Genomic DNA, 25775 nt, shown 5'->3' with positions numbered 1-25775 from the left:
CATCAAGTTGGGTGGTGATAACCCCGCCGAAGTTGTGTTCCAGAAGACGGGAGCCTTGAGTTCCTGCAGCTAGACACATACAGTATTCGTAATGGTAATGAAATTTATATGTTCAGTCTTAGATGAACTGCAACAATGAAACAGCTACTAGCTCGCCCACCATTTCTCATGGTAGCTTCTCAGGTCTACATCACCACTTAAAGCACCCTTCTCCAACCAAGGAGTCAGATCTAATTCCACACCACTCTCGCCATGGGCAGCCGCAACATCCTTCTTGGTCCAGCCATTTCCTAGCCACCCAAACCTGTTTCCCTGGGGGTTCTGATAGGTGTACTCAAAGTCCTCCCACCTCGGATCCTTTCGAACCAGGTCAACATGAACAGCACTGCCGGGCCAGAGACCATGGATCATCCCTCCCTTGATACCGCCATTGTACCAGGAGCTGCAGTGCTCACTCATGACAGTGCGAGGAAAGAAAGCTTCAGTATAGGCTCGGAAATCACGAGTCGCAGCTGTTGACGGAGCTATGGTCCGTAAACCTTGGGTTGCAAACTTGCCAAGTATTTTGGCAACATATGTGAGCTGGTTCGCGACCGCATGGCACGGCGTTCCTGCTGGTCCTGTGGCATTTGGTCCGAGTACTGTAATGAAGTTCGGAACCTCTGGAGCAAGCATCCCCAGGTAGGTGTCTGGGAATCCCGGTTTTCCGCCAGGCCTCCAAGCCTTTTGTAGGTCGAGTCCCTTGTGGACAACGGGGAACTGGGTGCTGAATGTGATGTCGTGACCTGTACTGCAAATTACAGCATCGACCTCACGAAGAGTGCCTAGTAATCCCTGAATCAGCCAAAGAGCCCGTCACGATTAGCAGGCAATAACGCACCATCCACAGTCCGAATCCCGGTTTCAGTGAACTCTGAGATTCTGTCGGTAATGTTGTTGACGTTTCCCGCAGTCAGCGCCTCGAGATAGCCGGGTCCAGGCGTCAGTCGCCGACAGCCTACCGGAAACTCAGGTATAATCTCGTCAGCAAGCATAGAGTTCGCCCCTAGCCGCGCTCTCATAAGTTCTTTGATGTAATCTTCAGCCGCTGCATTCTGAGGGCCGTCTTTGAAGATGTCCCCGAAGCGACTGAAAAGCTTTCCCTCCAGGGCTTTGCGAAAGCTGAGATACTTCTCGGGGTCTGATCGCGCGTCTTCGATATTTTTGCGACAAAGTCTGCCAAGTCTTCCCCGCCGATCGGAGCTGCGACCCAAGTTTTGTTGCGGGCGTAATGGTCGATGCTAGTAGCCACCTTCTGCAATTGAGGGAATACTTGTAGCCCGGAAGCGCCGTTCCCAATGACTGCGATCCGCTTCCCCTTTGGATCAAACTTGGGATCCCAATTGGAGGTATGCCGTAAGTGTCCCTCGAACTTATCGATGCCAGGATACTGAGGAAGTTTTGGGTCGCTGAAGTGACCCGTGGCAGTTATCAGGAAGTTGGCCTCGTCAGTAATTACACCGTCGTTTGTCTGTATCTTGACGATCCATTTGCCTTTTCCCCCAGACCATTCCGCAGAGGTAACGCTGTGCTTGAAGTGGATGTACTTTCGCACGTCGAACCTTTCCGCTACACCTTGCCAGTAAGATTGAATCTCGGAGCCAGTGGCATGAGCTTCAGTCCAATCTCCGCCGAAGGACAGGTTGCCGTCGTCCTTGAGGAAGAGGCCGCTGATGTAGGGCTTGATGTCTGTGGCCACAATGGGATCGCTGAGCTTGACGTTGGCGGGAACGGTGTCAATCATGCGAGTGAAGATGTCGGCACAGGCGGTCTGGAAAGCAGCGGGGTCGGCCATGGCTTGCATCGTCTTGTTTCCGTCTGCGGCGAATATGCGCTTGTCTGAGTTGAGGGTGTCATTCGTTCCAACAATCAGAGGGTTCTTGGTTGTACCATCCAGGTATTCGGTCACGACGACGTTGTCGAAGTTAGCGAATTCGGTATCGAAGTGGGCTACGGTGTCGTTGTTCGGGTCCGCCTCCACGCCGACGATCTCGGGGAAGTCCATGCTGTGCACTCCTCCCAGAGTGTGACCGCACGCCACCATGGCGATCATGTCGCTTTGCGAGAAGCCTGCCTTGGTGAAAGCTTCCTGAGTAGTGTTGAGATCGGTCTGAGGTTCGGGGACACCAGCAGAGCCGGCCTCTTGAGCGTCGATACGGCCGGCACGGAACGGGATTTGGATTCCGCCGCAAGAAAAGCTGGCGACGAGGACACTCATTGCCAAGAGATCAGAGGCAGAGGCGCGAATGGAGTGGAAGCTGCTGAAGAATCCAAAGGTGTTGTTAAAGGCGCCTCCGATGTTTTCTGGGCGATCCAGCTCGAAGAAGATGGAAGCATCCAAACCACCAGTGCCGGCGGCGGCATCGTGCGTGGCCATGTCATGGAAAGCGGCGCGGATCCATTCAGCAGAGTTCTGACGGCCTGGGATGCTCGTGCCGAAGCCACAGGTAATGACGCCTAATCTATTGTCAGTAGTTGGTTGAAATTCCGTGATAGAGAGGCAACTGACCATTGATGAAACCTCTGCGAAGGTATCCGGACTGAAGAGAGAGGTGATCCTCAATCTCATCGTACTAAGAAGGTCAGACATACTCCGTTGCGGCGATGGACGCCAGAGCGAGCGTGGACAGGATGCTCTGCTTCATGATGGGTGCAGGCCTATAGCGAACGACTGAAACGAAAGGCAGGTGCGCGACCAAATATTCAGTTCATCTCACATCATGCCAGCCCTCATTCGCTTTATGGGTTTCCAGAAAAGCTCTTCCATCTCGGCAATGCAACGTTGAACGGGGCGACCCTTGGTCCCTGCAGTGATGGGACGGAGACATTTGTGCGCTTGGGGGGACAAGATCTCGCATTCCCCTTTCCCACCATGCTATTCTAATTCCTCTCAATGCCGATAGCGAGCTCCCATCATCCCATCGGTTCCTACCGTTGTGGACCCTGCCCAGATATGCTTGAAGTTAAGTGCTGGTCTAGTTCATTTCCCGAAACCAGGCCTCCCTAGCTTATCCCCAATGCATCGTGGGGTATAGTCTCCTGCCCAATAAGGCAGCTGTAATTACCTAGCATACAGCCTGAAATACGAGCGACGTGGGTGACGATCAGCACACCGTCGCAGCGTGCTGTAGCTTGTTCGTGTAAAGATGCTGCGTGGGCGGACGCCCTACCAGATCCGGATCACTCGACATAGAACTCGGCCGGGATCATGGCAAGAGGAATCCGAGGTATCGTCCGACAAGGCGAATCGAACAGGCAGTTGTTTCTTGACATGCAAAAGTGCGAAGATTGCAGGCAGAGCGGTCGTGACTGAAGTTCTGACACGGTTTGGGGGCTTCTGGCTCGGGGTTCACCCACTTTGCCCACATAATTTTGGGCCTCTAAGTTTGACAGAAACCTAACTTGATTGCTGAAAGTCTCAATCAGTGAAGTAAGCAATCTTCCTAGGGGGTAAAATGTGCTGTAAGAATGTGCGACTTGGCGTTGACCAAGTTCCGTCCAGTGTACGGAAAAACGACTGCCCGAAACCTTTCCTCCGGCCCTGGACTTCTTCCGTTCCAGTGCGTGTCGGGATTATGCCGTCATCGAAGTCAATTCAGGAGCTAACGGTTCGGCGCTCTCGGAGCTTCGTTAATCGTCCGACATATCTCCTGGTACCTGTGTGACCTCTTGTTATATCTCAACTCAGATACTACGTGTATAAGCACAACGATTCAACATGGGCGACGCTTCAATCCTTCACATGCCAACCACCCTCATATTTGGTGGCAACGGCAAAACCGCCCGTCAATTGACAACGATCCTTCGGGACGCCGATACCCCGCACACCATCTTCAGCGTTATCCGCAATCCGGAACAGGTTCCGGACTTGGAAGCCATCGGCGCAAAGCCAATTGTCCAGGACATTGCTACGGCTTCCGAGGTCGACTTTATCAAAATCATTGAAGGCACCCGGCCTGACATTGTGGTGTGGGCTGCTGGTGGCAAGGACCCCCAGTCTGCTGAGGCCGTTGACCGGGATGGAGCCATTCGCGCCATGGATGCCCTGGCCAAGGCCAGCGTGGTCGCCAAACGCTACATCGTCGTCAGCGCCCTCGACGTCCGCGACCGAGACAGCAAGCCCGTTCCGGACTGGTACACCGAGGCCGATGAGAAGCTCAGCGACCGCATGTGGGGTATCATCGGTCCCATTCTCCGGGCTAAGCTAGCGGCCGACACGGAGTTGAGGGTGGGGAATGCGGATCGCAAGCTCAACTACACCATCGTGAGACCTGGTGGCTTGACTGAGGGACCTAGTACTGGGAAGGCACGAGCTGGAAAGGTTGGCACTGTGGGCATGATTCCCAGGGAAGATGTCGCCAAGGTCATCTACGCCGCGATTCAAAACGAGAAGACCTACGGGCTGGCATTCGATGTGCTGGGGCCCAAGGACGACAGCCCAACAATCAAAGAAGCTGTTTCACTGGTGGCAAAAGATCACGAAGATACGTTTGAAGGTTATTATTAGGCAAACAAAATCAATGATTATGACTCATGAACGTCTTTCAAATCAAAAGATCAGGTCTCGCTGAAACCCTGCTTCTTAGGTCAGAAGCCGTGCAGTTGAGGGCTCAACTACTCAGGCAGTAGTTCCTTCTTCAGTCGACTTGGCCTTCAATGGCTTTCGACCGTGTATCGCCCAGCTGTAGAGTGTCAGTATTGAGACAAAATTCGCCCATGGGCGCCGAGAGTAGGGCATTCTTCTTACACTGTGAAGTAAGCGTGGACACTTCTGTCACCAAGATCTTTTCTTGCCTCCATAGCAAGTATCATCACCTCCTCTTTTGTCCAGTTCAGAGCCCGAGTCAAAGGCGCCATGAGAAACGCCTCCCAATTAATAGCTAGGTTCTCATAGGTCCACCCGCCGAGTTCTTTGTAGTTCCGGTCTTTTGGCCATGTATTCGTAGGCCACTTGTATCTCTCCAGATGGATGTCCTCAAAGCCGACTTCGGCCATGATATCAGCCAGCGACTTGATGTCTTGGAAAGGGCGCTTGAAGAAGTCTGCTGCTTCCTTCAAAAGCCGCAGACTCTTCATCAGGGATGAATCGGCTCTCAAGGTCCCGTCGTCAGAACGAGGCTCGGCGTCGATCTCCTGGATCTCAAGATAACCACCTGGATTTAGATGACTATCACAAAGTTTAGTTTAGTAACGGTCATCTTGTCGTAAGTGGAGGTGATGGACATCAGTACTCAAAGCTTTGTTGGAAGTAAGCCTTCCAATCAGTGATACATGAATCGAGTACACGGCTATGAATGTAGTCGAATGGCCGAGAGTATGTCCAAGGCTCCTCGAGATCGTCGATCTCAAAGCGTACATTCGGAGGTACACTTTAGCAGCATAAGTCAGCTATGGTCTCTGTATATAGAATGACCATTCAACTTGACTCACAACTCTGGTTGGGCAGGAGATAAATCAATGCCGAGAACCTGCGACCTCAATGTTAGTAAAGTGTGAAAAATTTCGCTGCGCTCGTGAGTCGTTGATGACTGTTCAGCGCCTGACCTCAGCTTCAGGGTGCTCATCCCCGAACTCCATCGCCCAAATTCCTGTGCCTGTACCGACATCCAATACCCGACCAACTTTGGATTCAGGGTTATTGGGGGGCGCAGTGCCCAGTCGATTACCGAAAGTTCTGATGAACATGTTGTGTTGTAGATCTAGTTGTCGGATCTAATGTTAACGTGACAGTTCCACTACCGCACTGAGCGGCTGGAGAAACCGCAGAGAAAAGGCCTTGCTGCACAAACCAAGTCGATCGTTTTCTGTCTCGTCGTTCGGAACATAATATTCTGCCCGAGTCAGTACTACTGTCGCGTAGAAAGTCTACCAGAAATCTCACTGCCGTCTTTGTACTTGTGATAAGTCCTGCCATTCTCTAAGCGGTAGTCGAAGATCGAGCTGGACAGGCTTGTGCTAGATGAAGCAACACTTTGCTAGAAAATGTTTCAATTGATGATCTTGTTTATCCGCTATTATAAACGGCTCAGGACAGGCAACGTACGCCAGTAGCAGAGGCATCATCGTCCGTGATCTTAGGAAATAGGAATGTTAGTGCGCTGTACCAAATGTAATTGGCGCATACCTGGCATTACCTCTTCGGCAGCAATATCATCGCGGTCGTCTAGCGCGATGTTACTTTGATTTCCCCCAGCTGCACGTGGCGGGCTGTTGGCCGTGTTATCTGTCGTGCACATCGTTGGCAGTATTGCTCTCGAAGACGCTGTTGCGCAGGCGTGGGGGTGGATCGAGAGAGTCGCGTCTGGAGTTTGACGCAAAGATTTGGTGATGATATTGCCTGGAATTGAAATAAAGAGGAACAAGACTCGGCAGCAGACCTGTTAATTGATTTATCTGTCGAAATGAATGACTAAAGCAGGATGGGTTATTACCCCTCTCCTTGGCTGGGTACAGTCATGCATGTTTGCGGCGAGCGTCCCATCCAACACAATATCCAGGGAGGAAACCCCCGAAAAAATGATATGATGCACGTATCAGATCCTCGAATGCAGTGAACAGTGGATCTCAAGATTTCTGACCCTAGTCTAGTCTGAGTTACCAACAATATTTACGGAGTACCCGTGGCTGGCTCAAGATGTTTGACGATTGGCTCTTTGGAAATGTAACGCTCTGCAGAATGCTTCATGCTTTCACTATCAATCGACAGTAGTACGGTCATTCGAATTAGCGGCCAGGCGGATGACCAACGTCAACATGAGGTAAGAGTCAAACGTAAGATCAAAACATTCCTGGTTTGTATTCTTGGCTAGAAGAGCATGTGAGTACGCAAGTCAACACAGGTCCTGAGAAGAATGGACGCGCGTGATGGCTACTCTCCATTAAATGCTATCCTAGCAGCCATCTCCATCACTAGACCACATTGCCTACCACCACAAGGCAAGTCCAGATTCAATTAACCATTGATAAATCAGTTGGCCGCAACGTCCTCCGCAGCAGGCTTTCTACCGTATACAGACCAGCTGATCCGAGAATTAGCCAAATACTCAATAGGTAACTTGTCGATAGTAGAGCCACTTACATGGTCTGGTAAGCATGAATGCGCGGATTCTTCATCTCGTTGCGGACTTCCATTGCAAAGACTGTAACCTCGTCTTTGCTCCAGTCATGGGCTCTCGTCAAAGGACCTAGCATGAAACCTTCGAGCCCAGCAATAGTGTTATCGAGGTTCCAGTACCCAAGCTCTTTATGTTTTGCATCCTGAGGCCACGGGTTGGTAGGCCACTTGAATAACTGCACTTTGATGTCAACAAACCCGGCCTCGGTCATGAGGTCCTTAAGAGTCGAGTTGTCCTGGAATGCATGCCCAAATTTGACCGCCGCTTCGCCCCACAGCTTTGAGAACCTGTGTATGGCGCAATCGTCGGCGAGTGTACCGTCGTCTGACTTGCCGTACAAGTCGACTTCGTTGAGCTCAAGATATCCGTTGGGGTTCAAGTTGCTTCAGTGATTGCGTTATCAGCATGAATTTGGTTGATCAACTTGTGCACGTAACTTACTCGAAACATTTCTGTATGTACTGCTTCCAGTCACCAATGCATGCTGTCATCAGACGACTGTGAATGTAATCAAAGGGTTGCGAGAAATTCCACGGCTCCTCGATATCATCAATCTCGAATCTCACGTTAGGGGGAACACTACATCAGTGTCAGCGAGTCCTTTGCAAAAGTTGATCCCGCCTCAGAACCGGACTGATCGTACAAGGTTGGCTGATTGGGCGAGAGGTCAACACCGAGAACCTTGAAAGGAAGCCGGTCAGCAGTTGAGCTATTGGTTCAACGGTATTTCCAATCACCTCGGATTCTGGATGTTCATCTGCAAAATCCATCGCCCAGATACCGGTACCTGTGCCGACATCAAGTACTCGATCCGCCTTGATTTTGGTGTCTTTCGCGTTTATTGGGGCACTTCCCAATTGGTTATCGAAAGTGAGGATGAACATGTTGTGTTGAATGTCTGTTGGACGATTAGAGATTGCGAGTTGAGGATGCACAGGCAAACAGGGACTTCAAACCCAATCGTTCACTTTCCCTCTCATCGTTGGGCATGAGATATTCTGTCTGCTGTTAGCTTTCTTCCATTGAAACAAAGTGATACAACCTACTGCCGTCTTTGTAGCCATGGTATGTTCGCCCATTCTCTGTCCGAAACTGAAGAACGGAGCTGGTCACACTGATACTTGATGACGCGACACTCTAGATTGTAAGGTGCTTAGACAAAAGTTTTGTGCGTGTTTTCCGTTCGGTTGAGAATAGAGAGGGATGAGGTAATTAACACGTACTTCGCCTCTGATTGAAAGATCATCTTCGCTGGGCTGCAATGGAGTAAGTCCGTGCTGCAATAAAATCAAGTGAAAGGTGCCAAACGGGTTTGTTACCTCTTCGGCATCTAGAGCGGGTGTAGTTCGTGTTTGTGCATTGTTTGCGTTGTGGGGAGAAACACCCCGGGACGAAGCCGATTTTGGACCCTGCCCAGCGCTGCGTGGTTGGTTGACGTCGGACATAGTGCGCGGCAAAAAATGGTTCAGGCACAAACGTCAATTCTCTCTTGAATTGGTTTATGCGTAGCTGGGAGACGCATTGTTATGTATCTTTGCTTCAAATTGTTGGACGCAGTGACCGGTTTCTGTTGGTTCTATCGCTTGCAAGCTCATCGTTCGATGGCAGGCTACCCCTCTCCTGAGATGTGATATTTACGCACGTCTGCGGCGACCATGCGGGAAGGAACGGTTGTTTTTCCTGATGAAGAAAGCTACCGGCCAGCTTTCAGCCCGGTTACACCTCGCATGTAAACCTATCACGTTGGAGCGGAAAGCCGGTAACTGATCCCTTAGTGCACCTTGTGTGGATTATGCAGGTCAGGGATCGCGGAGTGGCACCCTTCGGTCCCTTCCACATGGGGCAGCGGAACACCTCGCGAGACGAACATGCTCGGACAGGCCTGTTCTGGCTGATAATGGGATGAAAGTACCAACTTGCAAGAGGGGACTTCAGATAATTCGACAGCGCGAGAAGAGGCGGATCACTGGCTCATTTACCTATATTATAGAAGAAGAAGAAATGAAGAAAGGAAGTGACGAGTGCTTAGGGTTATTATTGAGCCTATAAGAGGAAATACACAGGACAGTGGGCACCGAAACTATGTTGTGCGAGTAAAATGTACATGTATTCTCCAGAAACTGCGTGCCTCCAAATCTCATCCGCTAGTTTTCTGCTCTTCCGTAGGCTTTCTGGCATAAATTGACCAGCTAAAAAGATTAGTTGACCGATGGACACGGTGCTGAGGAGAGTGGTGTCACTTACATGTTGGAATACGAATGAATCTTAGGATCCTTCATCTCGTTCCGAACCTCCATAGCAAACACAGCGACCTCTTCCTTAGTCCAATTGTGAACCCTCGTAAAAGGCGCCATCATGAAGCCCTCAAGGCCTGCAATAGAGTTCTCGTAATTCCAGTACCCGAGCTCCTTGTGCTTCTTATCCCTCGGCCAGGGGTTCGAGGGCCACTTGAAGGTTTGGGCATGTATCTCAACGAAGCCGATATCGCTCAAGATAGTGATCAAGTCTCTGTTATTTTGGAAAGGTCGGCCAAAATATTCCGCAGCTTCACCCCACAGGCGACCCATTCTCAGCAATGCGTGGTCATCCTTGAGAGTCCCATCATCGCACCCGGATTTGAGGTCCACTTCGTTCAACTCTACGTATCCTCCAGGACTCAAATGACTAGAGAAGGATTTAGTGGCGTATAGTATAGATATTAGATTAGTCAACTTACTCGTAGCACTTCTGGAGATATACCTTCCAATCCCCGATGCTGGATGTCATCATTCGGCTGTGGATGTAGTCAAAGGGCCGCGAATATGTCCACGTTTCATCAATATCATCAATCTCAAATTTCACATTCGGGGGCGTGCTATTGAAAAAAGCAGGTCAGTCGTGAATACAAACCAACAGCAAGCGCCAAAACTTACGATACTGGCTGAATTGTCGAAAGGTCAACCCCAAGAACCTGTTGAGTTCAAATCGCGCTCTACAGTCAGCAACGTAGCAGTCACGTATAGGTGATCGAGTCTAAGACTTCCACTCACTTCAGTTTCGGGGTGCTCGTCCCCAAACTCTATAGCCCAAATTCCAGTTCCAGTTCCAACGTCCAGAACTCTATTCACTTCAATAACAGAGTCCTTCTTGTTGGGAGGTGCAGTTCCGAGTTGATTGTCGAAAGTGAGTAGGAACATGTTGTGCTGCACATCTTTCCATATGAATTAGCTTTGGGTCAGAGACAAAGATTGGCAAGAAATTTGGCGTCTCACCAAGGCGCTCCTTCTCTTGCTCATCATTGGGAATGGCATATTCTGTACTCTGTTAGTGATCATGGTCCGTTACATCTCCGGACTCTCTTCTTCATTAACTCACTGCCATCCTTGTACTTATGGTATGTCCTTCCATTTTCAAGACGGTATTGAAGTACAGAGTCAGTCACGCTAGTGCTGGAGGAAGCAATGCTCTGCAAATCACTGCCGTCAATAAGAAGACCCTTTCAGGATGGCCGGGCTAAACCTCACCTCCCCTCTTGCAGAGGAGTCATCTCCAGACTTTCTTCAATCAGTAAAAGAAAACACAGGTTTCTGACTTCTATTGTATTCTCACATCATCTGGGTGAAGGTCCGGGGCGATGGTGGTTGTGAGTTTAGGTTGTTGAGCCTGCCCCACGGGAGATAATCGAAGGGGAGAGGCCGTTTGGGCCGCTGCGGCTGCATCAGTGTTTGATGTCATTGTATCAGCTTCGCTGGAGAAGAAGCGGGCTTTCTCATAATACGACGACTGCGTGAACTGATCTTGCGTCTCGGATCGTGACGAGCAACGCAACTTTTGAACACAAGAAGCCTGTTGGCTCGGGATCTTACCCCTCATCTTAGCCAGAGGGAAGTGCTGTATGCATGTTGGTTTTGACCACGCGGTTGAATGTGATATATGTGGGCTCTCTGCTTAGAAAAGAGACAAGTCCACGGTCCTATCGGATTGAAGCGGAAGAGTAGTAAAAGATCCTCTTTGGATGACCTGGTGCATATGTGTCAACTGCATGCTGCAAAAGTTGGCGCGTAATAACCTGCTATCTCCTGTTGGGCAGGAGTTTTTTGTCTACAACTATGATCACCACCTGCCATTCTTAGAACACAAATTTCATTACACCGAGGTGGCTAAATAATTGTCTCCGGATTCAAATTCAACCTTTACGAGGACAGCTTCGTAAACAGGGCAGGGCTCATGTCTATTTTCGGGTACAGGAGCCGGCACGGGTTCCAACTGCATAGTAGCCCACCTCGGCACACGCTCGCGAAACTATCTGTATTCCTGCTTCGGTGAGGACGTACACGGTACGGATTCTCTTTGCAAATTCTTCCATCCAATGACTCCTCAAGCCGGGCCAGGCCCTGCCCTGTTTCATTGCGCCCTCGATTCTTACGTCCCGATGAGCTCACTTCACCCTTAGTTATAGCTCACGTGAACATGGTCCCTAGGAATTGAATGAGTACAGGGTTCTAGGGTTATATTTGAGCAGAGAAACTCACCAGTGATTCGCAGTAAAGTCTCCGCGATCATCCATACTTCGCCAGCTAGACCAAGACTTGACCGAGTCCTGAGAAGGATTCCAGATCTTCTGGCCCCAGATAACGTACTTAAGGTCGAGCGTTGCTCGGTTATTCATAACCCACTCGGCAATCTCCTTGCCTGAGATAGTGGGGACCTGCAGAGGAATCAGCCACGTAATGTTGGAAGCAAACAATCAACGCGGTGGGATTCACTCACACCACCAGCATCAGAGCACATCATATCTGTCGCTTTGCCGCAGCAATGATCCGAGTCGCCAGGGCATGTGCAGTCGCGAGTGCAGTAGATTTGCCTGACCCTCCCAGGAAACGCTGCGACAATCTTCTTTGCGCCGCTGACTGCAACCTGTTTACAGGCACCAACAGATGGAATGGTTGGATCATCGTAGACGCCGAATCCGGTGGCAGTGGAAGAGCAGCACTTGAAGCCACTAGGACCTGGACACTGGTTGGAAGCAGATGTTCCTGAGCAGTCGCTTGTCCAACGACAATTGCCCCCACTTCCGCAGGAAGCTTTGGTGCAGCACTTGATGTTGGAAGCATCGGCGGGACAAGCGCCGTCAACAGTTGTGCCTCCGTTCGAGGAGCAGGAACTTGTAGTTACGCAAACACCTGGGAGAAGAGTCAGTCAAGGGCCTTTCGTCGAGACACGGGTGATATCATCGTACCGGCTCTACCACCGGAGCCATAGCAGGGCTCATTCAGCGCCGCTAGCGCGGCCTGCACTGAAAAAGAGGAGACGACAAATGATTGATATCTCATGGTGATGTTTCGAAAGAAGCTGTGTTGGAGGATTATGTTGATAATGTTGTAGAAGTGCGTCACTGCAATGGCAACTTTCTATCTCATCAAAAGACCGCGTTGAGCCGTTGGCTTTATAGTTCGAAGTCATCAGTCATCTTGCCTCTTCCAGCAGACAGCTCCCTTCCATAAGTTTGTCCGAGCTTATGCAACACAGAACATCAGCGAGGCGGCCGTAGCTGAAAGTATGTGCACACCATGGCAGCATCTCGAGCTGATCATGAAGCTTGGCACTCGTCACTCGACCTCACATTTGATCAACTCAAAGCTGCTATAACGTTCATCGTATCGAGATGTGTTCAATCCAGGATATCTCTGACCTGTTTGGTGGTATGTAGTCTGGGGTTCACCTAAGCCATCAACGATTAGTTCAAAATGATCAGCCACTCACACTGCTATTTCCCTGCAAGGGTGCAGCGGGATGGCCCTACAGAGCTACGTTAGCGGCCGAAACTAAGGTCATACTAGCCTATGATGATGGGACAGAAACGAAGATGGGACCAAACATTGCCTAGGTCGATGCGGACATGAGGGGCAAAGGCAGGATCTTGGTCACAAAGATACATGTAGGCTCACCCTCATCAGGCCATAACCACAACGATAAATTTTGTTGCTTCTCGACGGCGATGGCAGTTCTGGGAACTCGATTAGTCCTGCGGAAATTTCGTTCGGATTGGTTTCATTCTTAGGTGTTTACTTTACCTCGACGTCCTTACTCAAAACCAGTAACCTACATTCTACCTACTTAGACACCTAGTGACCATAGTACCTACGCACATAAGAAACAAGCCTTCAATCCCTTGAAGATCCTGCAGATCTAGAGCCCTACAGAATGGCGTCATATGTCACTGAGCTGTCGAAACGATCTTGGCACTGTGCGACACACTTTTTAAGACAACCTTCTGAGCTGGTCCCTTGGTTCGTCTTGGACCCTGTCTTGCCTGTCGTGCCTGTCCTGGCACCCCTGGAAAGAAGCTACTATAGCGGGTCAGACGGGGAGACAGATTCCCCGCTTCGTGGTGACCATGTGTCAGTATGGTATGCAATGCTGCACGCCATGCCTGATTGAACTCTTCAGCTGGGCACATTAAACGCTTGACTGTGACGTAGGAGGCAGAGCCATCTTCGCTCTTTGTGGACAACAGTGTGGAAGATGAAGACTCAGGGATGTCTCAGCTCTGCGAGGCTCTACACCCTCATCCCCCGCAGCTGAAAGATGTTGTGCGACGATCCGAGGCTGCCAAACTAAGCTTATCTGCATAGCCCGCACATCGGTGAGATTATCTTTGCTTGCTTGGTGGAACAAGGTAGACTTTATCCCTCAAACGGTATGGCGAGCTGTGACCTGGGATGTAACGTTGTCACAAGGGGCAAACATCAATCAGCTTAAGCGGCATTTGGTTAATAGTATCAGCTTTACATCATAAGGCATCCTTCACCAAGACTAATTACGAATAGTTCCAAGATCCGATCTCTTCCCATAAGCCATTTTCATGGAGATGCACAACAGGATTCCTCGACATTAGTCCATGTGCGCCCAGTGTAGAACGCTCCGCAGATACGATTGCCATTGAAGTGCGGTTAACGATCCAAATAGGAAGACTACCTAAATGGAAGTGAGTTTCATGGTAAAATAAACGAGTAGACTGATAGGCAGACGTACCGTTGATATTTATGTAAATACAGCCTCGACAATATGTACCGGGTCATTGTTATAGGCCTAATGAAAAAGCGGTCGGTGAAATGCTGTCTGCTCCCTGACTTGGCTTCACGACATCAACTGTGTAAATACGAGGGTCTACTTCCGGCAACTTGAGCAGGGGTTATCTGCAAGTCACTCTGCCATTGGCCAATGCCGCCAGTACTGCAAGATGAGAAGGTCCAGGACACGCAAGTTGCAGCCTGGGCTACCAGAACTTCTTATCATGAAATGAGGCAGCGGGCAACGCGTCAGTGTCTGCACCACTGAAATCGAGGTAGGCATTCGGACACGCGCGTCCAACCTTATGTCTTGAAGAGCCCATATGCACTTGCAATCCCAGCCCTCCCTGAGCCATTTACCAAAGCCAATTGCCTCGTTAAGAGTATGACCCATACCAACACACCAACTCTCTCGCCTTGTTGAACACATTTAATTGCCCCTAAGCTTGACCATGTCTTGCCAAGGGACATTGGGCGATCGGTCTTTCGGACCAAGAGTCGATCACCAATGTCGTTCATTTGACTTTACTTTGTTCTTTGAAGACGTGTTTTTCGCCTGTTTACCTTCTGGCCTTCTCCTCCTTCTTGCGCCAGCGTCTTTCATTGGCCTGAGTCGCAGACGCATTGTTTCGACTCTCCATTCCAAGCTGTCTCATGGTAAATTGGTACGTTTGCTTCCAAGGGACTGTTGATGTAAAATTTCTGCAGTTATCATATAGCTAATAATCCCAAAGACGACATTGACCGCATTGTTTGTTTTTCAGGTCGTCTATCTTGCTCTGCGCATAAGCAACCCCCCACTCAAGACGTCGGCATCAACTCCTGCCGATATCCTAGCAGTAATCTCAACGGTTGCAGTCTTTGCGCTCTCCGCCTCAACCCACCAAAGGTCCGAGAGGCCATCTACGCTGATTGTGTTGTATCTTTCCGCATCTAGTATTCTGGGTATTGCGCGACTTCGGACTTTGTGGCTCTTCAGCAAAGAACTCACGTTGCCCACCATATTTACTCTAATCCTCTTCATAACTATTGTGGCTCTGGTCTTGGAATCTCTTGCGATGAAGAAGCGATTGGCTGATTCAGAACCTCCGAACGACGACAAGCACGCAACACCGGAACAAAGCAGCGGCTTCTGGGCGAGGACTTGCTTTTGGTGGTTGGCAAGGACGTTCCATTTGGGATATACTAAAGTCATATCTTTGAGTGATCTTCCAGGTCTTGACCCAAGCATCAAAAGCCAAAGGTTGCACACAAGGCTTGCCAAAGTGTGGGACAAATGTAAGCTATAATCCTCGTGCCAGCAAGCGATCTTACTCGATCAAGACACTGCTGACCTCGATTGCCTCCTAGATGACCATGAACAACGGCATAGTCTCCTTCAAGCTTGTTTCCGAAGTTACCTTGGTCCCTTCCTGTCACCAATACTTCCCCGACTATGTCTCAGCGTTTTCACATTCGCCCAGCCATTTCTTATCAACACAACCGTCACCTATGTCGCTGAAACCAATCCCGACGTCAACTATGGCAGAGGCCTAATATGCGCGTGGGCTTTAGTCTATCTAGGTATTGCGGCGAGCACCTCGGTCTACCAATACCACAACTTCCGTTTTGCCACCAGACTCCGCGGGGGTCTGGTTGCTCTTCTCTACCAGCACGCTGTTCATACCAGAGAGGTGGACATGGGAGAAATTTCCGCGGTCACCCTCATGGGGACAGACGTCGAGCGGATATTTGGCGCCATGTCCATGTTCCATTCAGTTTGGGCATCGCTTCTCGACATTGCTATCGCCAGCTGGTTGCTTGGACGCCAGCTTTCACTGGCTTGCTTAGCCCCTATTCTCCTCGTTCTAGGTATGTGAAAGAGATCAGTGATCTCCATTTACGCGTCAAATTCGCTTACCTCGGATGTGTAGTCTTCATTGCAGCGACGTCCAGGATCTCGGTGGCTACCAAAACAGCGCAGATACGCTGGATTGAGAGAATTCAAGAGCGTCTTCGTGTGACGACGATCATGCTAGGCGATATGAAGGCTGTCAAAATGCTTGGTCTCAGCCGTGTGATGGCAAATGTGCTCCAGAGGCTAAGAATCGAAGAAGTCGAAACCTCGAAGTCATTCAGGAAGCTTCTCGTTACAACGCTGCTGCTTTGTAAGTGCCCCAGCCCCGGCGAGGAATTAAGACTTTTGCCAATTTCTGATCACGGACAACCAGCGATCACTCCAATTAATCTCGCCCCTATTGTCACTTTCGCTGTTTATGTCATCGTCTCCGTCTTTTGGCAGCACACTACCTTATTGCCAGCACAAGCCTTTACGTCCGTTGCCTTGATTGCGCTCCTCACAACACCAGTCGTTGAGTTCATTCAGCTACTTCCAATGGTGGTGCAATCGTTTGGGTGTTTCAGTCGTATACAAGACTTCTGCAACTACAATCGCAAGTCCACACTGAGCGATGAATGGACCGGCGCTCTAATTCCGCAAGACCTCTCACCGGAAATAGAACCTGGCCTGGAGCAACTCAAGAGGATGGACCCCCTTTGTGAGACACAACAGCACATTGTTTCCTGGAGAGACCAGAGCTTTGGATGGACGAAAGATCAACTGGTGCTGCATGGAATCACCGTCAATGTACCCCGAGGCATGTTGACTGTTGTAGTTGGTCCGGTAGGGAGCGGCAAATCAAGCTTCCTGAGTGCAATACTAGGCGAGCTCAAGTCTAGATCCTCGATTGAAGCTCCGGAGCCAACAGAGGGTATTGGCAGATGCGCCATGGCTTATTGCTCGCAGTCGCCCTGGCTCGAGAACGGGACTCTCCGGGAAAACATACTCGGTATCTCCGCCTTTGAGCAAAAGTGGTACGACAGCGTTGTCTCTGCTTGTGGACTCGAACCCGACTTAAAGGTACTCGAGAAGGGCGACCTGACTGTCATTGGCAGCAACGGTGTTAATCTCAGTGGGGGACAAAAACAGCGCGTCGTAAGTGGCCATCCATTCTCCCGTTCTGTATATGCTTTGACTTCAGAGAATTGACGTTTAGCTTTTGGCTTGTAGGCACTTGCACGAGCTGTCTATTCAAGATGTAAACTGGTCATTCTTGACGACGTCTTTGGTGGGATTGACGCTCATACCTCTCGCCATGTCACGACCCGCCTCTTGGGATCCAAGGGTCTTTTCCGACAACATCACATAACAGCTGTGATTGCAACACATGATCGTAAGCTTAAAACGCCTTGATCTCCCGTGTACTTAGTGTGCATGCTACTGACACAATTCTCATCGCAGGCAGCATTATGCAATTCGCAGATAACTTGATTGTGATCGACAGCGGAAGAATTCAGGAAGCTGGCAGCCCTATGACTCTGTCTAATGGGAAGGGATATGTCATCAAGCTCGAGCTGAAGTGCACTTCTGGCGATGTGATCGAGGAGCTTGGGAAGGCTGAGATAGACAAAGCCTCTGAGCCTCCCGAGAAGATTACAATCAGATCAGCAGACACACATTCTCAAGCCTCGCTAGAACATACCGACATCCGACGGAAGAACGGAGAGAAGGCAGTCTACCTATACTACTTGAGAAGTGCCGGTAGGAAGGCTGTATTTATGTACACCATCTCCGTTGTAACCTGGATTTTCTTTTCCGAATTTTCAAGTAAGCACTGGTTGACCGACATTCCGAAGCGATAAAAAAGCTAATTCAAGCGTTGCCAGCCGTTTGGATAAAGTGGTGGTCTGAGCCTAACACGTCTGCGCCTAAGAAGAGTGTCGGGTACTACCTGGGCATCTATGTCATGATCGGGACCTTGGGCACGGTCGGCGCATCTCTGGCCGCCTGGTTTGCCTTCCTCGACGTAGTGCCCAACACAGCTCTCGGCTTGCACAGCGATCTTCTTCAAACTGTCTTTTCGTAAGTCTTCGCAGACGTCCCTCAGATAAGACTGCTCATGCTGATGAAGCTTATCCATATAGAGCATCTTTCAGGTTCTTGTCCAAGACGGACAGCGGCGAGCTTCTCAACAGGTGGGTCTCACACAATCTTCGCGGCGCTGGTGACGGGACACTCACTTATGAACCCCTGTCGTAGATTCAGCGAAGACATGCAACTTGTCGATATGGACTTGCCTGCGACGATGGTGAACTACACCTCGAGTCAGTACCCCGCAGCCGAATGGATGATGCAAATAACTGAAACCTTCACTAGCCGCTATCTCGGTTCTGGCAAAAGCCGTCATTCTAGCCGTCTTCTCTCAGTATCTTGGAATAACCCTACCGTTTCTTGCCACCATACTCTATTTCCTGCAACGGTTTTACCTCCAGACATCACGCCAGATACGACTTCTTGGGATCGAAGCCAAGGCACCTCTATATACGCACTTCTCTGAGTCTGTTGCCGGTGGCGCAACCGTACGCGCTTTCGGATGGCAGGCCCAGTACCAGAAGCGCAACTACGGCTACATCGACACATTTCAACGGCCAAACTACTTGCAGAGTTGTATACAGGCTTGGTTGACTTTTGTCCTCAACCTCCTCGTGGCCGCACTAGCAGTCATCTTGGTGTCTACGGTGGTGACTTGGCACGACAAGTTCAGCGCAAGCAGCGTAGGCGTGAGCTTGGTTATGGTCATTGGCTTCAGCGAGGTCTTGGCTCGTCTAATTCAAAGCTGGACTAAACTTGAGTCCAGCGTCGGAGCGGTCGCTAGGGTCAGGCGCTTTTTGTTGGAGACGGAAACTGAAACTAGCGTCGGAAATGCTTCAATGCCGTTTGAGTGGCCTTCTTCCGGGGCTCTATCCTTTTCTGATCTTTCTGCATCGTATAGGTAAGTCTCACATATCCGTGACCTTTCTGATAATTTTCTCTTCAGAAGTCTTAACCAACATGCAGTCTAAGAGCTGAATTGGTGCTCAAAGGCGTCACTCTCACCATAGAAGCTGGTCAGCACATTGCAATATGTGGCCGGTCGGGCAGCGGCAAGACATCCCTTGTTCTCAGTCTATTGCAGATGATGCATGTGACGAAAGGCATCATTAAACTAGACGGTGTGAATCTTGCGACAGTGGTGCAAGGTGATTTCCGCTCCCGCATCAATGTGGTTTCTCAAGACCCGTTTCTGGTGCCTGGAACTATTCGTTTCAATATTGACCCGTTCGGCATCGTTTCGAACGACAGCGAAATTTCCCACACTTTGGAAAAGGTCGGGCTTTGGGATGTTGTTTCGAGACTGGGTGGATTGGACAAGGACATAGACTCTGCTGCGTGGTCGGCAGGACAGAGGCAGCTTCTTTGCCTGGCTAGAGCCATGGTGCGGAGGTCCAAGGTTTTGATACTAGACGAGGCAATGAGCAGGTAAGGTCTTTTGCGGAACGAATTGCAATACGTTCGGACCTGGCTAACATGTCACAGCGTTGATGCCGTGACCGAATCTGTCATGCAGGATGTGGTTGACACAGAGTTTGTGGGCTGCACGGTGTTGGCTGTGATGCATCGACTTGGACATGTGGTCCGTTACGACAAAGTCGCCCTGCTCGGGAATGGGGAGGTTCTGGAGTTTGGAACGCCAGAGGAACTGATTTCAGCGAACACCAAGTTTGCTGAACTTTACCGAATAGGCGGTAATTGTTTCAAGTAGTGCCTTCAAGAAATATCTCGGAACTGAGGACAGCGCTGTAAGTGCATTAGTCCAGATTTGTCCTTTCCATTGCTTCACAACGGTGTCAGCCGCCATAGAGCCGGAAATCGTATTCTAGAGTCGCTTTATCCATGAAAATACTCTATTTATATTTCAATTTGTCATACCAAGTCGACTCAACTACTAGCTAAAGTATACAGATCACATAAAGTACTTTCATATTGATAAAACTGAAGGAAGGCAAAGATTCACTCGAGGCAGGTGCTGCCTCGCGGTGGGGCAAATGTTATAATTAGCAGCAACCTTATCGTTATCAGATGGAGTCCGTGCCCGAAATAGAAGTGACAGGACCCACTATGGCGCAGCTTCATATCACGTGTCTTGGACCTGCCATTGGTAATTGTCTCTTTTGGTTGGTTCCTGCGTCCCCGTCGCTACTGCACCAATCAATCGCGGTCCAATTCACTGCCCCTGCCCCGCCCCCGCCCCCGCAGTCCTCAGCTCACCGCACCGTAGGGACGACGGCGGACGGCACGGCACCTCACCTTCACCCCAAACCTAGCTTAACCTAACTTTACCTCACTCACATCCCTAGCTTCAGCTCACGAGCAACGCTCGTTTGCGTTGCGATTCTATTACCAACCTTCCGACCCGTCCCGACTGCATTGCTATTCCTAGACCACTTCTCGATCCTTCACTCTTCTCCCTAGTCCCCACCATGCCCAAGAACACCCCAGCGCCCGATGAGCCCGTCGTTACTTTCAGCTCGGGCTCCAATGCGCCGGTTGCCCTGCGTCTTCTCCACCTCAACGATGTTTACCACTTGGAACCAGCCAGCGCTGAGCCGGTGGGCGGTGTTGCTCGCTTCATCACTGCCGTCAACGAGTACCGAAGCCACGAACGCTACCAGGACCAGCCCGAGCTAGTCACTCTATTTTCGGGAGATGTCTTCAACCCCAGTCTCGAAAGCTCCGTCACAAAAGGTACAGCCCATCTTCATCACGTGCCACTCATCTGTCACTTTTACTGATTGCGCCTCAGGTGAGCACATGGTGCCAGTGCTCAACAAGATCGGCGTTGATTGCACTTGCGTTGGTGTAAGTGGGCCTCATACCTTGCTGGTTCTTTCTCGAACTAACATGCTGGACGTAGAACCATGACTTCGACTTTGGAGTCAAGCAATTCGAGCACTTGACCGCCAAGTGCAACTTTCCCTGGCTTCTCGCCAATGTCCTGGACCCGGCTCTGGGCGAGAATGTCCCTCTCGGACATGCCAAGCACACGCACATGATCACATCATCCAATGGAATCAAGATTGGTCTCCTCGGCCTCGGCGAGAGAGAATGGCTAGAGACAATCAACAGCTTGCCGCCAAACATCATCTACAAGTCGGCCAGCGAGACAGCCAAGGAATTGGTGCCACAGCTCCGGGCCCAGGGTGCCGACATCATCATCTGTCTCAGCCATCAGCGTGAGCCAAACGACAACAAGCTTGCCGACAAGACCGAGGGTCTCATTGATATAATCCTGGGCGGACACGATCATTACTATGCTCATAGCTTCATCAATGGCACGCACGTGCTTCGATCCGGCTCCGACTTCAAACAACTCAGTTACATCGAAGTCCGGAAAAGGGAGGATGGTTCAGGAAAGTGGGACTTTGACATTCTGCAGCGCGACATAGTCTCCTCCATCGCGGAAGATCAGGAGACACTAAAGCTTACCGAAGAGCTGACCTCTAAGCTGAAGCATAGCCTGGCCAAGTCCGTAGGCTGGACGGCCTCACCGTTAGACGCAAGGTTCAGCACTGTCCGGATGAAGGAGAGCAACATGGGAAATTTCGTCTGCGACGTCATGAGGCATTATCACAACGCCGACTGTGCCCTGATGGCGGCCGGCACAATCCGTGGCGACCAGATTTATCCTCCTGGCGCGATCAGGGTCAGGGATATCACCAATTGCTTCCCCTTTGAGGATCCCGTCATTTTTATCAGAGTGACCGGTCAGCAGCTCTGGGATGCCTTGGAAAATGGCGTTTCCCAGTACCCAGCACAAGAAGGTATGCGGCATAATCCGTAGTCTTCAAGACGTTATGATTTGCTAACCCACCAGGCCGATTCCCGCAAGTATCCAACATTGAGTACACCTTCGACCCCAGCAAGCCAGCTGGTTCCCGCATTGTAGAAGCCACTCTTGGAGGCGGGCCGATAGAACCGGAAAAGAAGTATACACTTGCGACTCGAGGGTACATGGGAAGAGGAAAAGGTAATTTTAGAGACTCATGGAATTGATCATCAGCTGACCATCCTAGACGGATTTACCAGCCTGCTCGTCGAGCCCGAGGGCGGAACCGCCGAGGAGATCGTCTGCGAAGAGAACGGCATTCTCATCTCCGCCATGTTGCGCCAGTACTTTATGAGCCTTCGTACCGTTGGCCAATGGAAGAACCTCAGCGAACATTGGTTCAAGGTCGCCGAGAAGTGCCACAGCCCAGTCGAGCCCCGGAAAATGTGGGAGACGCCGGCGGAGACGGGCACCTCGGACCCCAAGCCAAAGGTGGAGTCCAAGTCGTGGGCTGAGTGGATGGTCAAACGACATGCATTGAACATCAAACCTCCCAAAGATGACTCTGACGACGAGGTTGACTCTGAAGATGAGGTGGATAGGGTCGCTCAGATTGACATGGAGATGCTCATTATGCGTAAGTTCTTCGCGAGATGGGCAAGCAAGGCAGGTGTCAAAGCTGAGGTGTGTGATCTTCTGCATGAGGGGGAGTTCACGGTCGACTGGACCCGTGTCATTGCACCTGTTCTAGAGGGACGCATCAAGATGATTAGTTAGACGGTTACAAAAGTTCACAAAAATAGAATATAAACGGTATTCCTTGGGATTCAGCCGAAAAGAATTAGAGCTCTCGTCTATTGTCAACTTAAGCCAAAGGCTTCATTGGCATGACCTGCGCTGCCTCAATGAATCCCGCCTCTTATGTGAGCGGCGAGAGACTGTGGCAGGAACTTTATCGGTACGTACCCTCATTCGACGGCCGTTCCCTCCGTCTCATGGTTCCCCGCCGTCCCCGTCCCGTTCCGTGATCTATCATAACCACAGCTCCCACCCGGCTCCATCCCATTCATTTACCTTGCTTTTCGGACGAACATACCTTTGAACCTTGATCACTCTAATCATCCGATTCTTACTTGACATAATCCTGTTCACTACTCTGATTGTTCACCTGCTTTCCAATCTTGCCCCTGGACAGCCAGCTCACAGTCTGCATCGCCACACCAAGCGTCTTGGCTGGTGCGTTCTCCCGCCAGTCACGTCCCCCTTTCACAACAGTATTTCTGATTCATGCCAAGTCTTGAATTTCTCTCATTCCAGGGCTGCTAGCGGTCATTCTCTCATATTCTCATGTCGGTCAAAAAAAACTCTAGATCACATCCCTGTCCCTACTGGCGTCCACTGAGCCTGTCAAGTCTCCCTATCTACGGTCTTGGCTCCATTGCAACTCAAAAAACAATCAATCAGAAACATCTCTAAACCCATGTCGAAGCCGGCTGCTGCGCCATGGGCAAGCCCTTCTTGGACCCCAACGCCTGGCCCACGACAATCATCCGCATGACGCACTCGGCGCTCTCGCGTGTCAGAACCTCCGCGTCCAGGATGGCCTCGTCCAGCGTGGATGGTCGTTGCAGAATACACGTGTACGCATCGATCCCGACGTCGTAGTTGACCCGCGCTCCTGGCCCTATGGTTCCCGCGATGGCGATGACAGGCAAGCCGTGCTTCTTCGCGCGCACGCCAATCTCTGCGGGAATCTTGCCCCGCGGCGTCTGGTCGTCGATGCCCCCTTCGGCCGTGAGCACCAGGTCACAGTCGGTGAACAAGCCGTCGAAATCGACATACTCCGCCACCACCTCATATCTTGGCCGGAGCTTGGCGCCGACCAGCCGCAAACCGGTGCCCAGCCCTCCAGAAGCCCCTCCACCGGGCGAGAGGCCCACGTTATCGTCGCAGAGAAAGCGGCCAGCCACGACGGCGAGGACTTCCATGGCTGCTGAAAGTCGCTCTGTCTGCAATTTGCTGGCACCCTTTTGCGCGCCAAAGACTTTGGCAACGCCGTCGGGGCCAGAAAGTACATTGTTCCAGTTGACAGCAACCTCAATGGTGACGTCCCTGACACGCTTGTCGATGCCGCCAAGATCAATGTTTCTCAGACGCAGAAGAGACTCGCCCCCGGCAGCAATGGGAAGCGAGAGTCCATCCTCGTCTGTAAGTCGAGCGCCAAGCGCCTGAAGCATTCCGGCGCCGCCATCACAGGTGCCCGAATCACCGCATCCGACGACGATCCGCTTCGCGCCAGCGCTCAAAGCAGCGGCTAGGAGTTCGCCAACTCCAAAAGTTGTGGTCAGGCCCGGGTTGCGAAGATGAGAAGGCACAAGGCTCAGGCCAGCGGCCGCTGCCATTTCCATGACGGCAGTCTTTGGCGTATCTGGGTTGCTGCTTCCCAGGATGCCAAAGAAGGATGCAATCGGGATGCCCACGGGGCCGGTGACCGTGATTGGATGAAGCGTGCCGCCAGTCGCCGATACAAGGGCACGAGTGAAACCCTCGCCTCCATCGACAAGGGGAACCTTGCGGACGATGGCCTCTGGCATCACAGCCAGAATTCCGGCTTCGATGCAATCAGCAGCAACGTCTGGCTGTAAGCTGCCCTTGAATCCCGAAGGGCAAACAAGAACTCTCATGCCCTCGGGAACAGGAAGAGAACCCATATCGTCTTGGTGGGTGATGGCTTGGGGTGCGGACTCGGTGAGATCAATGGGAGATGGTGATGATTCTCTTTGATCAGGTGTTACCGCAATGTTGTTGGGGAAAGAGCTCATTTGTTTGAAAATCAAGCGAATGTTGATAGCGAGTGGAATAGTTGTGAGAAGCGAATGTGAGTGACGTAAATGAAGATGTGGACTGATGGTGATGTGGATTTAGTCAAACACAATTCTCAGACGCCACAAGCAGATAGCTTTATATCATTCACGATGATGATCTGCAGCACGCCTTAGAAGAACACAACTCTCCTGCCAATGGCTCAGTGTGACTTGTCCTCGGTTCTGGTCTTCAGTCTCCTGGCTTGACGACATTGAGTATCAGGCAGTCTGGCTTGGTAACGAAGACATCCAGCTGCCGAGTCGTGGCGATGAAATGCTCCGCCGGTGCATATTTTCGCAAACGGGCATGCGATCGTGTGATCTCTGCATACCCAAAGCCAGGGACCATGATGGCTTCTTTCAGCCCTGCACTTGTCCCTTGCCTCGATGGGCTGTAGGCTGCAACCAACTCACACGAGATGTCTCGAAACGAGGTAAGACTAGGAGCTGTCAACGGCTTCCATGGCGTAGCAACTCGTCAACGGAGGTTACATCATGACACAGCCTCTGAAAGCGGCAGAGCAGACTACCGGCATGGTGCGCAGATTAGATGCTCTCGAGATCCAACTGGCTGGTATGCGTGGTATCATGATGTTCGATTCTTAGACCCGATGCCAGTCGTAGTGAGCACGCGACCAGATTGGTTCCCAGATCTCGTATCGAAACCGACGACGGACCCCGAAACGTCCATCCAAGGTTTTCCGTCTTGAAAGATAGTCTCCCAATCACATACGGCCGTACCTGAGCTATAAATAAGAATTGCACTTATTTTCAGGGTTATCCCAGGGGCTCAAGGCCTCGCTTGGGCGGAGTCTAGAAAAATGTTACTCCAAAAGACGCACTCATCAGCCACAGTTGACGTAGCAATCCAAGAACCCACCCACACCCCGCCGATCGACCGCCAAGAAAGCTTCGGCTGTCATTCTCACCCACGATTTGGTTTGAAGATACACTCTGGCAGTGCTAGTTTTCCTTGTTGCGTCACTTGGCAGGATGTCTTTGGGCGAATGAATCTAGGGA

The 25775-nt window shown here is 50.9% G+C and overlaps 10 protein-coding genes across 10 annotated transcripts; 3 read left to right on the top strand and 7 right to left on the bottom strand.

Annotated features, from left to right (window-relative positions):
* Positions 1 to 95: 95 nt before the first annotated feature.
* On the bottom strand, positions 96 to 1144 carry BDP81DRAFT_437694 (uncharacterized protein). Its single transcript, XM_060591249.1, has 2 exons — positions 881 to 1144; positions 96 to 824 (listed from the first exon to the last, which is right to left on the bottom strand). Exons 1-2 carry the CDS (start codon positions 1059 to 1061, stop codon positions 148 to 150), a joined length of 858 nt encoding a protein of 285 aa, XP_060440487.1. The 5' UTR covers positions 1062 to 1144; the 3' UTR covers positions 96 to 147.
* A 522-nt stretch (positions 1145 to 1666) lies between these two features.
* On the bottom strand, positions 1667 to 2684 carry BDP81DRAFT_290090 (heme peroxidase; the record flags this gene model as incomplete). Its single annotated transcript, XM_060583061.1, is given in 3 exon segments — positions 1667 to 2496; positions 2549 to 2612; positions 2628 to 2684. Coding segments are annotated over 3 exon segments (951 nt in total), but the record flags the coding sequence as incomplete, so codon positions are not given.
* Positions 2685 to 3636: 952 nt separating this feature from the next.
* BDP81DRAFT_437691 (NAD-dependent epimerase/dehydratase) lies at positions 3637 to 4809 on the top strand. The gene has a single exon (XM_060591248.1). The coding sequence runs from the start codon at positions 3758 to 3760 to the stop codon at positions 4544 to 4546; it is 789 nt and encodes a 262-aa protein (XP_060440485.1). The 5' UTR covers positions 3637 to 3757; the 3' UTR covers positions 4547 to 4809.
* BDP81DRAFT_464637 (S-adenosyl-L-methionine-dependent methyltransferase) lies at positions 4658 to 6275 on the bottom strand (the record flags this gene model as incomplete). The annotated part of the gene is made up of 8 exons (XM_060594171.1): positions 4658 to 4721; positions 4787 to 5206; positions 5271 to 5408; positions 5470 to 5507; positions 5584 to 5738; positions 5829 to 5870; positions 5921 to 6014; positions 6174 to 6275. 8 exons carry the CDS (start codon positions 6273 to 6275, stop codon positions 4658 to 4660), a joined length of 1053 nt encoding a protein of 350 aa, XP_060440484.1.
* Positions 6276 to 6811: 536 nt separating this feature from the next.
* On the bottom strand, positions 6812 to 8703 carry BDP81DRAFT_437687 (S-adenosyl-L-methionine-dependent methyltransferase). The gene is made up of 9 exons (XM_060591247.1): positions 8474 to 8703; positions 8378 to 8410; positions 8201 to 8291; positions 8111 to 8152; positions 7892 to 8052; positions 7798 to 7835; positions 7596 to 7733; positions 7118 to 7537; positions 6812 to 7058 (listed from the first exon to the last, which is right to left on the bottom strand). The coding sequence occupies exons 1-9, from the start codon at positions 8597 to 8599 to the stop codon at positions 7007 to 7009; spliced, it is 1101 nt and encodes a 366-aa protein (XP_060440483.1). The 5' UTR covers positions 8600 to 8703; the 3' UTR covers positions 6812 to 7006.
* Positions 8704 to 9291: 588 nt separating this feature from the next.
* On the bottom strand, positions 9292 to 10868 carry BDP81DRAFT_329885 (S-adenosyl-L-methionine-dependent methyltransferase; the record flags this gene model as incomplete). The annotated part of the gene is made up of 9 exons (XM_060585352.1): positions 9292 to 9343; positions 9399 to 9818; positions 9871 to 10008; positions 10067 to 10104; positions 10184 to 10344; positions 10406 to 10447; positions 10509 to 10599; positions 10658 to 10687; positions 10743 to 10868. The coding sequence occupies 9 exons, from the start codon at positions 10866 to 10868 to the stop codon at positions 9292 to 9294; spliced, it is 1098 nt and encodes a 365-aa protein (XP_060440482.1).
* Positions 10869 to 11582: 714 nt separating this feature from the next.
* On the bottom strand, positions 11583 to 12466 carry BDP81DRAFT_330002 (uncharacterized protein; the record flags this gene model as incomplete). The annotated part of the gene is made up of 4 exons (XM_060585364.1): positions 11583 to 11610; positions 11666 to 11841; positions 11904 to 12316; positions 12373 to 12466. 4 exons carry the CDS (start codon positions 12464 to 12466, stop codon positions 11583 to 11585), a joined length of 711 nt encoding a protein of 236 aa, XP_060440481.1.
* A 2192-nt stretch (positions 12467 to 14658) lies between these two features.
* On the top strand, positions 14659 to 19961 carry BDP81DRAFT_382952 (ABC transporter; the record flags this gene model as incomplete). Its single annotated transcript, XM_060586924.1, has 13 exons — positions 14659 to 14871; positions 14941 to 15484; positions 15557 to 16057; positions 16120 to 16353; positions 16417 to 17180; positions 17256 to 17418; positions 17487 to 17852; positions 17912 to 18107; positions 18170 to 18220; positions 18285 to 18349; positions 18402 to 19017; positions 19083 to 19544; positions 19602 to 19961. 13 exons carry the CDS (start codon positions 14659 to 14661, stop codon positions 19825 to 19827), a joined length of 4401 nt encoding a protein of 1466 aa, XP_060440480.1. The 3' UTR covers positions 19828 to 19961.
* Positions 19962 to 20395: 434 nt separating this feature from the next.
* Positions 20396 to 22717, top strand: BDP81DRAFT_382949 (5'-nucleotidase). Its single transcript, XM_060586923.1, has 5 exons — positions 20396 to 20810; positions 20869 to 20924; positions 20980 to 21886; positions 21940 to 22092; positions 22139 to 22717. Exons 1-5 carry the CDS (start codon positions 20546 to 20548, stop codon positions 22666 to 22668), a joined length of 1911 nt encoding a protein of 636 aa, XP_060440479.1. The 5' UTR covers positions 20396 to 20545; the 3' UTR covers positions 22669 to 22717.
* Positions 22718 to 22963: 246 nt separating this feature from the next.
* BDP81DRAFT_437680 (glycerate kinase) lies at positions 22964 to 24846 on the bottom strand. The gene has a single exon (XM_060591246.1). The coding sequence runs from the start codon at positions 24711 to 24713 to the stop codon at positions 23364 to 23366; it is 1350 nt and encodes a 449-aa protein (XP_060440478.1). The 5' UTR covers positions 24714 to 24846; the 3' UTR covers positions 22964 to 23363.
* Positions 24847 to 25775: the final 929 nt, after the last annotated feature.

Source organism: Colletotrichum phormii (genome assembly GCF_030913505.1).
Source record: "Colletotrichum phormii strain CBS 102054 chromosome Unknown BDP81scaffold_24, whole genome shotgun sequence".
Taxonomy (NCBI): domain Eukaryota; kingdom Fungi; phylum Ascomycota; class Sordariomycetes; order Glomerellales; family Glomerellaceae; genus Colletotrichum; species Colletotrichum phormii.
The sequence above is the reverse complement of the archived record's forward strand: the minus strand, read 5'-3'. Positions and strand labels throughout refer to the sequence as shown.